The sequence below is a fragment of the Sceloporus undulatus genome, chromosome 8 (genome assembly GCF_019175285.1).
Source record: "Sceloporus undulatus isolate JIND9_A2432 ecotype Alabama chromosome 8, SceUnd_v1.1, whole genome shotgun sequence".
Taxonomy (NCBI): Eukaryota; Metazoa; Chordata; class Lepidosauria; order Squamata; family Phrynosomatidae; genus Sceloporus; species Sceloporus undulatus.
Window position 1 is genome coordinate 301,792 of NC_056529.1, and position 12,911 is coordinate 314,702.

The window sequence follows — 12,911 nt, forward strand, 5'->3', positions numbered from 1 at the left end:
TAAATGCAATGAGGAAAGAAATGAAGTCAAAGGGATAGTTAGGATTGCAGCGGATAGCACAGCGAATAAAGCTCCATTGGGCTCAGGATCATATATTACTCAATATCATATTAATATCCTTGGGTTCAATATCCTATTAATGGAAGTAAACGTCAGGATGTTTAAGGTTCATGTTTATGCAAAGAAATGTATTAATAATAAATCAAGCCTGAGTGGCAAGATTTCATTTTTTTAATAGTGAGTGGGAGGAACTTCAACAAATTTTGTAATAGGTAATGAAGCATTAATTTTTGATCAGGCAGAGCGAGGAAACGCATGCCGAATTTTATGTGCTTCACATTTTAAAAACTTACATATATATGTATGTATGTATAATTAGCATGTTCTTCTCTCTCAAAACAATATATACTTAAGGGTCCCATTAAATATATAGATTGTGACTTCAGGTCATTTCAGACTTAAGAGGACCTCGAGGCAAACCCATTATTATTATTATTATTATTATTATTATTATTATTATTTGTACCCCACTTCCCCCCCAAAATTGGGACTCAAAACAGCTTACAGTCTGAAAGCCCAGGGCAATTAAAAACTTATTAAAATGGAATCAAATGATTACAATATTAAAAATAGACACCTAGGGAATTGCACTGTGCTGCTCAGGGCCTACTATGCTGAAGTAACTCCTGCTGCATTTCAAAGAAGTTACTCCTAGGTAACTGTCTGAAATATGTGTGTGTGTGTGTACCACACACACACACACACATATATATATGTGGTATATATGATTTCCAGTCTTTTGGGATATTCAAAAGAGGGCCAGCCTTTGACCCTCCAAGAAGAGGTGTCAGACTGCCCCCTAGTGGCACATTTTGAAAATGCATGCTGGCCACAACACACACATTATTATTATTATTATTATTATTATTATTATTATTATTATTTTATTATTATTATTATTATTATTATTATTACGTAGTGCTGTAGATTTACAGCTGGTTTGTGCATTCACACAACAACAAACCATGAATCTGGGGCACTGTTGTTGTTGTGTGCCTTCATTTCTGACTTATGGTGACCTTAAGGCAAACCTATGACAAGGTTTTCGTGGGCAATTTCTTCAACGGGGGTTTGCCATTGCCATCTTCTGTGGCTGAGAGAGTGTGACTTGGCTAAAGCCACTCAGTTGATTTCTTACGCTCGTGTGGGGATTCGAACCCTGATCTCCAGGGTCATAGTCCAGTGCTCAAGCCATTAGACCACAGTGCCTCTCTTTGGGACATGATGAGGACTCAGTCCTCCAGCTTTAAGGTGCCCATGTATCACAGTCCTCTATTTGAAGATCTGCTAGAGAACTGTTAAAAGGTCTGGCATGCATAGAACTTCCACTTCCAGGGGCAGTGTGCCTCTGAGAAGGGGATGCTGAGGACCAGTGTGAAGGGAAGGCCACATTGCCTCCCCATATTGTTTGAAGAGTGGTCACAAGCCCTCTTTTGTGGGGTCTGTACTCTTTTGGAAGGGATGCCGGAGTGGAGCATTCCTCTTTTTTGGAATATGGAAGAGTTGTGTCTGGTCCAAGTCTGGTTTAAACAGAGCAAGTCCCAAGGAAGGCGCCCAGAGGACCCTGAAAGGGTCTGTGCCCCAGGAGGAAGAGGAACACCTGGCCAGGTGAGGCTCCTCAGGGGTCAGACCACTCCCCTGACCCCATCTTCCCCAGAGAGCTGCAGTCTTTAGCGATGGAGAATGGCTGGGATGAGCCTCACTTTGCTATTCAGCAGCGCCTGAACTTTTGGCAGCTCCTGGGGCTGCCTTCCGTTGCTGCCCTCCTTCTGCTTCCTGGGCTGCAATCTCCCTCCGGAGGCCAGGGCTTGGTCCAAGGGACAGTAGGGGGGCTACTACTCTTGACCTGTGCCTTGCCTCCTCCTTGGGTTTATGCAGACCCTGCATTAGGGGCATGATGCTGGCTGCCTTGATGTTCAGTAGGAAGGCAGTGTGAAAGAAGGAGAGGGATGGATGGAGGCTGCTGCTGCAAGGCCTGGGGGTCTGGCGGGGGTCTCTCTGGTGGCGAAGAGGCGTGCCTTCTCTCTGGCGCCCCACGTGGCGGCGCTGGGAAGAGCAGCCTCGGGTGGAGCCGGAGCCGGAGCCGGAGCGCTTGGGTCTGGGCTGGGCGCCTTTGGAGGGATGCTTTGGGGGTGCCTTTGGAGGGGGAGCCCCGTCTGGGAGCGGAGCCCCGCTGCTGTTGCTGCTGCTGCTTGGTGCCGCTGGTGCTGAAGCCCTGTCTGCGCGCGAGGGGCCATGTCCCGCAAGAAGAGCCCCAAAGGCAAGGGCTCGGGGGGCTCTGCCGGGGGTCCCTCTTCGTCTCTTCCCCCGCGGACCCCCAGCAGCAGCAGCAGCAGCAGCAGCAGCAGCGGAGCAGGAGGGGGCAGGAGCAGCAAGGGGGCGCCCCCTGCCTCCAAGGATGGGGCTAATGGGGCTCCTCCCGGGCCCCTTCCCCTGGGAAGACCCTCCCTCAGCGCCAGCAGCGAGTTCTACGACGTGGCCTTCAAGGTGAGAGCCCCAGCCTCACACCAGCCCCCCAGGACCCCAGGCACAGGGGAGAAGAGACTTAGGGCCAAGTTGAGGGGGGCAGGGGGACCCCCTTGTATTTCCACTGCCTTGGGAGGGGGTTCTTTTCCACAACAGCCTCTGGGGCCAGACAGTCATGGAGAACCCCTGCCCCCCAGGACTGCTTGCTAGACTGATGGGGTGGGCTGGGGTTGCGACCCCCTTCTCTCCCCCTTCTGCATTTGGAGGCAGACCAAGGATTGGGGGCAAGTTTCCCTAGGGCTTGGAGGGGCCACCCCCCTCACAAAGAGAGACGCAGAGAACTGGAGGGAGAGGGAACAGCCCTGAGAGGCTTACAGGTGACAAGAGTGTGACCCCCCCTTATTCCTCCCTACTTTTGGAGGCAGCCCAAGAGCTGTCTTTCCCACATCAGCCCCCGGGACAGACAGGTACCCCTTCCCTCCCCCCTCCCCCCAGAAATGGGGGGAGAGAGAACAGCCCTGCGAGAATTATTTGGGGAGAGATCGTGACCCTCTTATTTTTCTCCCCTACTTTTGGGGGTGCCCAAGAGCTGGGGAAGTTCACCAGGGTACAGAAAGGGCCACCCCACCTTAGCCCTTGAGGTATGCCCAGCCCCCCAGAATTGGAGGGAGAGAGAATAAGCGCGTTAGATTTATTGGGGGGCTGAGTATGACCCCCCTTTTCTTCACCTCCCTTCCTTTGGGGAGAGGCCCAGAGCTCAGGGGGCTTCTTCCCACATCAGCCCTTGGGGTCAGATACGCATGCAGAGCCCCCCCCCGCCCCCCCAGAACTGGAGGGAGAGAGAACAGCCCTGTGAGACTTTTTTAGGGGGGATTGTGACCTCTATTTCTCCCCCTCCCCAAATCCATCCATCCTGGTTGCCAAGAAGTGATGCTTTGTTTGAGAGTTCCTGCATGGCAGAATGGGGTTGGACTGCATGGCTCTGGTGGTCTCTTCCAACTCTATGATTCTTTAAGCAAGGAACCCATTTCTGTTTTTTAAAAGGACTCAGCCTTGGCTTTGAATAGAGGCATTGTGTTACCATTAGGACGGGCTTTGGCCTGCTTTGCAGGGATGGCATTGCAAAAGAATTGCAAAAGATAGTGCATGGCAGCAACAGTCTTCTTCTGCTTCTTCTTCCTAATTGATGCTGGAAGCATTTTGAGAAAGCCATAGACTGATGCCAGGCTAAACCAGGGATCGGTGCTCCTTGAAAGGGTTCAGCCCCAGAGGAGTTTGAGCAGTCCACTTCTGCCTCTCTGGGGATCATGGGATAGGTGTTGTTGTTGTTGCTGTTGCTGTGTGCCCCCAAGTCGCTTCTGATTTATGTTACAGGGCTTTCTTGGCAAGATGTGTTCAAAGAGAGTTAGCTTTTGCCATCCACTGAGGCTGAGAGAGTGTCACCAGGAGCAAAACAAGGGCATTCTGTCACTCTCCTGTGTTGTTGTTGTTGTTGTGTGCCTTCAAGTCAGTTCTGACTTATGGTTCTGACTTACGGTGATCTTAAGAAGCTGATAGGGTTTTCTTGGCTCCTGGACCCCGTAGTCCTAGACCAACACTCAAACCATTGCACCAGTCCCCAAATTTCTAGCATTGCAGAAAGTGAGCCAGCATTTTAACAGTGTTTAAATGTTTTTATGTGTTTTAATCTGTGTTCTAGCCCTCCTTGAACCCTGGGGAGAGATAGATAAATTAATAATAATAATAATAATAATAATAATAATAATAATAATAATATGCCATTGCAAATCATTGCCACCTGGAACTCTTTTCTGATAGTGCTGCCTTTGCGTTCCTCGGAATTGCTTCTCCCGTCTCATTTCTTTGGATGCCTAAATTGTATCTCTGAATTCTCCGCTGAGACTAGTCCAAAATCCAAAATCATCTCCTTCAGTGGCTGACAGAGTGACGCTTTTGCTTTCTGTTGGTTCAGTACACAAACCTTGTTTCAATATTGTCCTCCTTTGGAAGCTATGCTATAAAATACAAATAAATAAAGACGCAACCATCTATCAACACATGGTACTCGTCTCCTATTTTGCTTTTGTTGGAACACATGCTTATCAGTCACCTTTTAAGGCTAATAGATTTATATGTGGCTTTGTGGGCTGCATCCACACTGCAGAAATAACTGGTTTGATACCACTTTAACTGCCTTGGGTTCTGGGATTTGTAGCTTGTTGTGGTCCCAGAGTGCTCTGACAATGAAAGCTAAATATCTCACAACACTGCAGATCCCACAATTGCATATATATTGGTTCGTGGCAGTTAAAGCAGTGTCAAACTGGATTATTTCTGCAGTGTGGATGCAGCCATGGATGACAATCCACTTTCCTGGTGCAAGAAGTCCAACTTGTGGTATCCATGCCCAGCGCCTGTGGTTTGTGTGGGGCAGCTGGGATCGGGAGGAACTTGGATGCAGAAGATGACAGTTGTATATTTAACAGTGGCCATAAACAACGCAGATCATCCTGACAAATGACAACAAATAAGGCAGCTAATGCACAATTAGCATCTGTTATCCAAGACAGCATCTGCTCTGTGCAGTTTATTGCCTCTGAATCTAGCAAAACAATGAATTCTGCTTTCAAGAAACACATTTATTTTGTCGCATTTGCCCAGTTTGTGTACAAGGGGCTCGGATCCCACACTTTTTGAAACCCAGTTGCAAGCCTGCAGAAGGTGGAGTCGGCTAGGATTTCTGCCTTCTCCAAAGGACTCTTGCTTTTTAAACCTGCTAGTTTCCTGGTGTGCGTATCCAGGATGAGGAATAGGCTTTGGGGATGATAGGATTAAAGTTGCATCTTGTGGACAGGATGCTGGACTCTTATGTTGCTTTAAAAGTTGCCCTATGCCAGGGAACATAAATCGATCCAGCTTCTCCCAATATAGGCTTATGACACAGAGAGAAGTCATTCCAGTCATGGCTGGAAATGGGTTGTGGGAGTCTTTCATACTGGATTTGGGTATAGAATTGGGACTCTTGGAAGGGCAATTTTGAACTCCAAAGAACATTTTTAGCCCTTAGTCTTTTGCTCTGTGGTGAGATACACCTTCCATGCCAGTGAGATAGTGGCTCCAGGTTTTAAGGCCGCGTTGACAGTGCTTTTAAAGCCAGACAAAACCTGACACAGATCCACTGCCTCACTGACATGGAGGCCAATAGTTTCCATGGATCTTCCTGTGCTGTTCTTCTGCAGTGCTTTTAGGGAGCAACATAAAAACCAGGGCAGATGAAAGGGACCCTGGATTGCATTTGTCCCTTTTGCAAATCACCCAGCAACCGGGAAAGAGCTGAGGACCTCTCCTCTGATCCTCTTGCTCTCCAACAACATGGAAATTTCACCGTTGAAGAGGCTGTCACATTTAAAAGCTGTGGGTTTTTATTGCAGGAAACGTAACTATGGAGGTGCAGTTATGTGCCAGACATATGCTGGATCTCAGCTTAATTATTTTATAACTGGGTAGAACTGTGTTTTCCTTAACTTGACCCTGTGGAATCTATGCCAGTTGGGGCAGCTGTGTTGTTTAGCACAACATTTTGCACAATAAAATGGAGATCCGTTTCCCTTCCTTTCCTGCTGCCCAACCCCATTTCTCAGGCCAAATGCCCACTTGAAACAGGTGCAAATGGGAACAGACATGTTTGCCACTGGTAACCAGTTTCCCTTTCTCCGTAGGTGATGCTGGTTGGTGACTCCGGAGTCGGCAAAACCTGCCTCCTGGTGCGGTTTAAGGATGGCGCTTTCCTAGCCGGGAGCTTCATCTCGACGGTGGGGATCGATTTTCGGGTAAGGAGCAGTGACGGGATTAATTCTTTGGTTTCGGTTGTAGCAAAGCGAGCTTTATTCCTGGTTGGCTTGGGAGGGGAACATCCACATGTTCTTCTGCCTAGCCTTATTGAAACAATCATTGCAATGTTCTTGTGCGTTGGGTTATTGCAAGAGCTTCATTGGTTGCCAGTCCATTTCTGGGCACTATTTAAATTTATGACCTTCTATAAATCCCTGTATTACTTGGGTCCAGTCCGTTTGAACCACTGTATGCGGTCTGTTCTACCTCTAAGATTTTCCGGAGAGGTCTTTCTCTCCTTCCCAGGCACGTTTGGTGGGAATGGTGGGGCCTTGTTGGTGGCTGCTCCCAGGATTTGGTACTCTTACTTTACAAAGGATGCCATGGTTCCCACTTGCTTTCCTTCCCAGTGTGTTTCTCCAGTGTGGATGCATCCAAAGAGACGCAAACCGTTGAATCACTTGATTTCCTCTGCTGTTCTGACGCATCCTTCAGGTTATTGCAAACCAGAAATAAAAATAAATCCCCAAATCTATGTCGTCTGCAGTCCCAGATTGACTGTGTCTTTCAGTCATTTTTTCTTAAGCTTTGATAAGAGTTTTAGGGATTTGTCTGCTATTTAATTCAGGTAATTTTCTGTTGGTGGGCAGGATAATAAAAATTGCTAGGATACTGATGTGAGTAAATGTGTTTGCAGCTCTCTGCTGGCTTCCTCGGTTCAGTTTTTTATTTAAAAAAATCACTTTCAACAGCGTCTGAAAGCCAGGATTATATGTACAGGAGAAGCATCTATTCATGAGCCTTTTGGGCCGGAGAAGGGGACTCAGTCACCATGTCTTCAAAAATGCCTTGGGGTTGATTATAGATAAGATAAGAGCACATGAATCTCCTGTTCTTTTGTGGAGATTTCCTGCACTTTCTGCTTAGAAGGACGTTTCCGTTAAGCTTATTTTTTCCAAGAAAGAAACAGTTGCTGGTGTGCCTTCTGTTTTGCAAATCTCATAATGGAGTTGTTGGCATATGGTTATGGAGAAGTAGTTGCAAACCTTTTTCATGGAAGGAACAAACAAACAAAAATCTTTGTTTTTATGTGTTCAAAGATGAGGGACTTCAATCAAAACACACCTTTTTTGCTCCAACTAGGCAGTTTGGGTGGACGACCGGAGAAGAGCCATTCTTTATTCCTGTTCTCTCCAGCTCTTGATGTTTTAAAGATGAGTGTCACCTGGCGCTGTGTTTTCCTCCCTCAAAGTTTCTTTTTGCAGTATTTTTGCAAGAAGTCCTGCTGAAACGAACAGTTGACCTGTTGAGCAGCTTTGGTTTGTTTTTATGCAGGCTAGCATTGACCCTTTTCTCTGTTCCATGGCATTGTTTGTCCTTGGCACTGGCTTTTTGGAAAATAAAGCTGGGGACATGGGAGGGATGGGAAGGCATTGACTCAGTGGCATTACTGAGGTTGGTGACACCTGTGTGAAAAAGGACTGCAGGTGGTGGAAGTGGACTACCTCTCTCTCCCTCTTGGCTGGCTGACCACCACTGTTTGGCCAGACCCCTGCGGCCTCTGGAGGACCCATGTGAGGTCTGGTGTGGCTCCTTGTCCAGCAGTTGCATCAGACTCGAACAGAAGGCATGGTCTTCCCATCAGTGGCTGCCACTGGGGGGTTGGCGCTGTGCCCTCCAGAGGGCCTGTTCAGGGTCTGGCTTGACCACTTGCCCAGCAGCCATGCCAGACTCCAAACAGAAGGCACTGTCCACCCCAACAGCATTGCTGCTGGTGAAGCACTATGGCCTCTGGAGGGTCCATTTGGATTCTGGTGTGGCCTCTTGCCCAGCAGCCATGCCACACTCTGAACGGGAGGCATGACCACTACTGAAAGGTTGGCACTGTGCCCTCCAGAGGGCCTGTTCAGGGTCTGGCTTGACCGCTTGCCCAGCAGCCATAACAGACTCCAGACAGAAGGCACTGCTCACACCAGCAGCACTGCTACTAAGAGGGGCCCATTTGGGGTCTGATGTGGCCTCTCAACCAGGAGTTGCACCAGACTCAGCAGAATAGAAGACAATGCCCACCTTCTGTATCCACTGCAAGAGGGGTGGCACTGTGGCCTTTGGAGGACCCATTCGGGGCCTGCTTTGGCCACTCGCCCAGCAGCCACAACAGAGTGAACAGAAGATACTGCCCAGCCCAGCAGTGGCTTCTGCTAATGGGGCTTCTCACTGGCATCCAGAGGCCCATTCGGTGTCTGGTGTGCCTTCTCACCCAGTGCTCGCATCAGACTTGAATGGAAGGCATGCCTCCAGTAGTGGCTGCTACTGAGGGACACAGAGCTATGGCCTCTGGAGAGCCTGTTTGGAGTCTGGTTTGGCCACTTGCCCAAGAGTCATGCCAGGCTCAGAATGGAACGAGTGACCATTGCTGAGCGGTGGGTGGCACTACGGCTTCTGGAGAGACCATTCTGCATCTGGCAATGCTGCTGGGTCAGCAGTGGGAGGCAATGCCTTTTCTCACTCATCCAGTAGCTGTGCCAGTCCCTTGGGATGTCATCCAATGTGGTTCCCTCTCTTTGCACCCTCTTATCGACACCTGTGCATTCAATTCATTTCAGACAGTGTCTGTTTGTGTTTGGGGGCGTTTTCTTTTAACTGGCCTTTGTGTTTTGCTCAGTGAAGGGCAGTAGAAGAACCATCTGAGTGGACAGAAAAAACAACAGAGACAGGCAATATCATTTATTAAGAGCACGGAAGGGCTGCAGTGTGTCCTCTTTTGTGACACATCAGTGGCCCTTGTAAATGGCTGCTGTTTCTTGTTAGCTGTGTTCCACTTGGATGGTTTATTTTTCTTGGTTATTGTCTAAATGAATACATTAACGCTGTTGTGGACGCTTGGGGTGAGAGATGGGGGAAGACTTACATGCAAGAAATGCATTTTTGAAAGCTTCCTTTCTGGACTTTGGATTGCATTTGCCATTTTTTGTGATGAGAGGGTTGAACGAAAATGGTGCAGCGTTGTGCTGAAAAGCCAAATCCTGTGAGTGATTTCAAAGGACAAATCTGCCTATTTTTTTGAAAAGTGGCAATGCACGGTTGTGGTTATTATAAAAGCATATCTCATTTCTCTCTCTCTCTCTCTGTGTGTGTGTTGTTGTTGTAAATCATGTGTGTCTGTGAGAAAGAGGGGGAAGTAATGCAACAGGCTGGTGAAGCTGCCTCTTGCAACATTTCCTTGGGTTTCTGTAGTCTGCGTGGCAGATGATGATTTTCCCAGCCTAGTAAATGGATTTGTTGCTCTCAAAAATCAACACTTAACTGGCCAATGTAAAGACATGAAAGTCTGAGGTTGCATCCACACTGCAAAAATAATGCAGTTTGACACTGCTTTAACTGCCATGGTGGCTCAATGCTATGGAGTTCTGGGATTTGTAAGCTATTTAGCTTTCTTTCTCAGAGAGCTATGGTGCCACAACAAACTACAAACCCCATAGGATGGAGCCATGGCAGTTAAAGCATGTCAAACCGCTTTATTTCTGCAGTGCAGAGTGAGCCTGAATCTTCATATGCAGCCCTTTGAAAAATTAGGGCAATGGCCATGATTTGCATCCTTCTGAATCCTGTTGCATTCCCATGCCACCATAACGCTTTACACTGGAGCATTTATTATCACCCTGCAAAGCTTCAAAGAAGTAGGTTTATATTCACAAAAGCTCATGCAAAAATAAAAAAACAGTTAGTTTTAAAGGTGCTGCCACATTTCTTTCTTTCTTTTTTCTCCCCTTCCCTTCCTCCTCTTTATTCTGCAAAGACTGCTTCTTGATAACTCTCATCCATGGGCTTTCTTGGCAAGATTTATTTGGAGAAGATTTGCCACTGACTTTACATAACCTGGGAATGCCTCCTTATGGGTTGGACCAGGTGGCCCTTCTGGGTGCATTTCCAATTCTATGGATTACAGTGATAAAGAGATAGAATTCAAAGATATAGCCCTGTTAAATCAGTACATAGAGAGATCTTGTAGCACCTTTGAGACTTGAAAGAAAGAAGTTGGCAGCATGAGTTTTCATAGACTTTAGTCTACTTCCTTTGATGCATTAGAATCCTTCTGTACATCTGTGGTTTGGATTCCAGTTGTCCTTTTAAGTATTTCCCTCCTTGCTTTTACAAACCCCCAAACCCTGAACCGTTCTTCTGCCTTTTGTGCATTCAAACTGAGCATGGTCTGAATAAAGCCATAAATTCTTATAAATAAAACAAGTCCCGGGAACACGCCGAGTCCCTGATGCCACCCACAGCGAACGGCACGACCTTGTCATTTCCTCGTCATTTCTAGGTGAGTCGGTGCAGAGTGTTCTTGGAGCCACTGAGCTAAAGAACATGACATTTCCTTTTCTTAACAGCTTCTGGTGGTGGGGTTTTTTTTCTTTCCAAAAAAGAAAATGAGATGTCTTTTTGTTTTCCTTCTCAGTGGCGCTCCAAAGGCTTTATTTCTCTTGGAGGATTTTATTTTTCCTTTCGGTGAGATTAGAGTCCCTTTCAAAGAAGTTTGATGGTCAGCACGAGGCAGGTTTTGAAATGTCTTTTGGGCATCCTGGTTGCATTGCTGGTGTTTTCTTTGCTCAGGATTGCTCCGTTTGGTTTTCCCTTTGCGGCAAAACAGTAGCTGGATTTTGAAAGGTGTGCAAAGGGGGGGGGGAATACATTCTCTGGATAAGTGTCATTGATGAGACAGTTTTTAGTAGCCTATTCTGTGGGAGAATGTGGCATGGTTCATATATATATATATATATATGCCCTCTGAGATGAAGGGAAGTAATAGTGCCACTCTGTTCTGCTTCGGTCAGGCCTCACCTGGAATAATCCTGAGTCCAGTTCTGGGCACCAAAATTCAAAAAGGATGTTGAGAAACTGGAGCCATGTGTCCAAAGGAGGGAGACCAAAATGGTGAAGGGTCTGGAAACCATGAATCTCTATGAGAAGAGACTTAGGGAGCTGGGGATGTTTAGCCTGAAAATCAGCATTTCATCTGCCCAAAAGTGCATTCAGTTGTTTTAAATAGAACACAGCATTTCTAATACAGGGAACAACATCTCCTGCACATAATATAATATTTATATACAGCAGTTCTACTTTCAATATAGAAAGTGCTGCAGATTGCACTTAATCTGTGCAAAATTCTCATGCGACGAAGAAAACTGCATTTCCTGCTTAAGCCAAAAGGATTTTATGCACAGAAAGCAGCAAATATTACTTTCTGTGCAAAGACTGCTGCTCCTTGCTACAGAAAAACCCATGCAAGTCATTTTTGTGTGGATTTTGTGTAGAACAAGTTCCGAATTGTGGATAGGGTTCAACAGCTGCAAATGGTTTTGGACGACTTTTTCTTAGCAGAAAGAATAATGGCTACAATTACTCCTTGTTTCCTTCTGGAAGAACTGCAGCGAGGACCGGCATCTCTGAGGATGCATCTACATGGTAGAAGTAATGCAGTTTGAAACCACTTTAAGTGCTGTAGTTTTACAAGTATTTGTAGTTTTACAGTGCTATATAAATAAAGCATAATAATAATAATAATAATAATAATAATAATAATAATAATACAAGGTCTTTTAGCCTTTTCTCCCAAAGGGTCCCAAAATACCAATCCCAGGACTATGTGGGATGGAGCAATAGAAGTTAAAGTGGTGTCAAACTGCATTATTTCTACAATGTTTCTACATACCTTAAGTATGACTTGCCCAAGTTCACCCAGTTGGTTTCAACAGATGAATAGGGATTTGAACCCAGGCCTCCTGGAGTCCTAATCTAGCAGTTTACTTTGCCAGTTCTCCTTGGTTCTGTCTACCCTTTTTAAAAAGACAAAATAAAATACAAAATTCTTTCATATACTTAGCTCTGCAGGAGTTTTGTTTCAAACTCTCTTTTTAAGGGCAACCACAATCGTGGAGAAGTAAATAATCCTCTGCGGCAGATCTAGCGTTTTTGGAACAACTCCAGCCGAATGAAAAAAGAACATCTATCTTAATCTCATATAAATTATTGATCAGGCGATGTCTGATCACTTAGTCCTTATAGAAACAGGCAAACAAATAGTTGTTCATTCTTTTCGCTTCGCTCTCCATATTGTTTGAAGCTGGCAGATGGAGATTGACGCATCTGTTTGCAGCATTAGGAAAATGTGAACAAAAAATACTGGGGAGGAATAAGGAAAAAAAATAATTTCCCCTTTTTTTCGTATGGAAATAGTGTGTGTGTGTTGGGGGGGGGATTTTTCTTTTGAATAATGAATAAAATGTGAAAGACAACATGTTCCCATATTGACTGCCCCAAAATCCTTTGTAAAAACAATGTTTTTTTACGTAAGATGTATGTAAGATTAACTGTCCTCTTCCGTCCTGAGAGGGAGTGATCAGGCAGACCCAGCTCCACCAGGGCTAGCCTGAAGAAAGAGTCTCCTCCCTCCTTAACTGTCATCTTCCGGCCTGAGAGGGACTGATCAGGCAGGCCCAGCTCTATCAGGGCTAGCCTGAAGAAAGAGTCTCCTCCCTCCTTAACTGTCATCT

At 46.2% G+C, this 12,911-nt stretch overlaps 1 protein-coding gene across 1 annotated transcript in view; it reads left to right on the top strand.

Moving 5' to 3' along the window:
* Nucleotides 1-2,121: 2,121 nt before the first annotated feature.
* RAB26 (RAB26, member RAS oncogene family) overlaps nt 2,122-12,911 on the top strand; it is a 111,115-nt gene continuing 100,325 nt past the window's right edge. The window contains exons 1-2 of the mRNA XM_042438376.1: nt 2,122-2,547; nt 6,246-6,356. Of these exons, the coding sequence (XP_042294310.1) occupies nt 2,296-2,547; nt 6,246-6,356 (363 nt within the window). The 5' untranslated portion in view covers nt 2,122-2,295. The remainder of the gene's footprint in view (nt 2,548-6,245; nt 6,357-12,911) is intronic.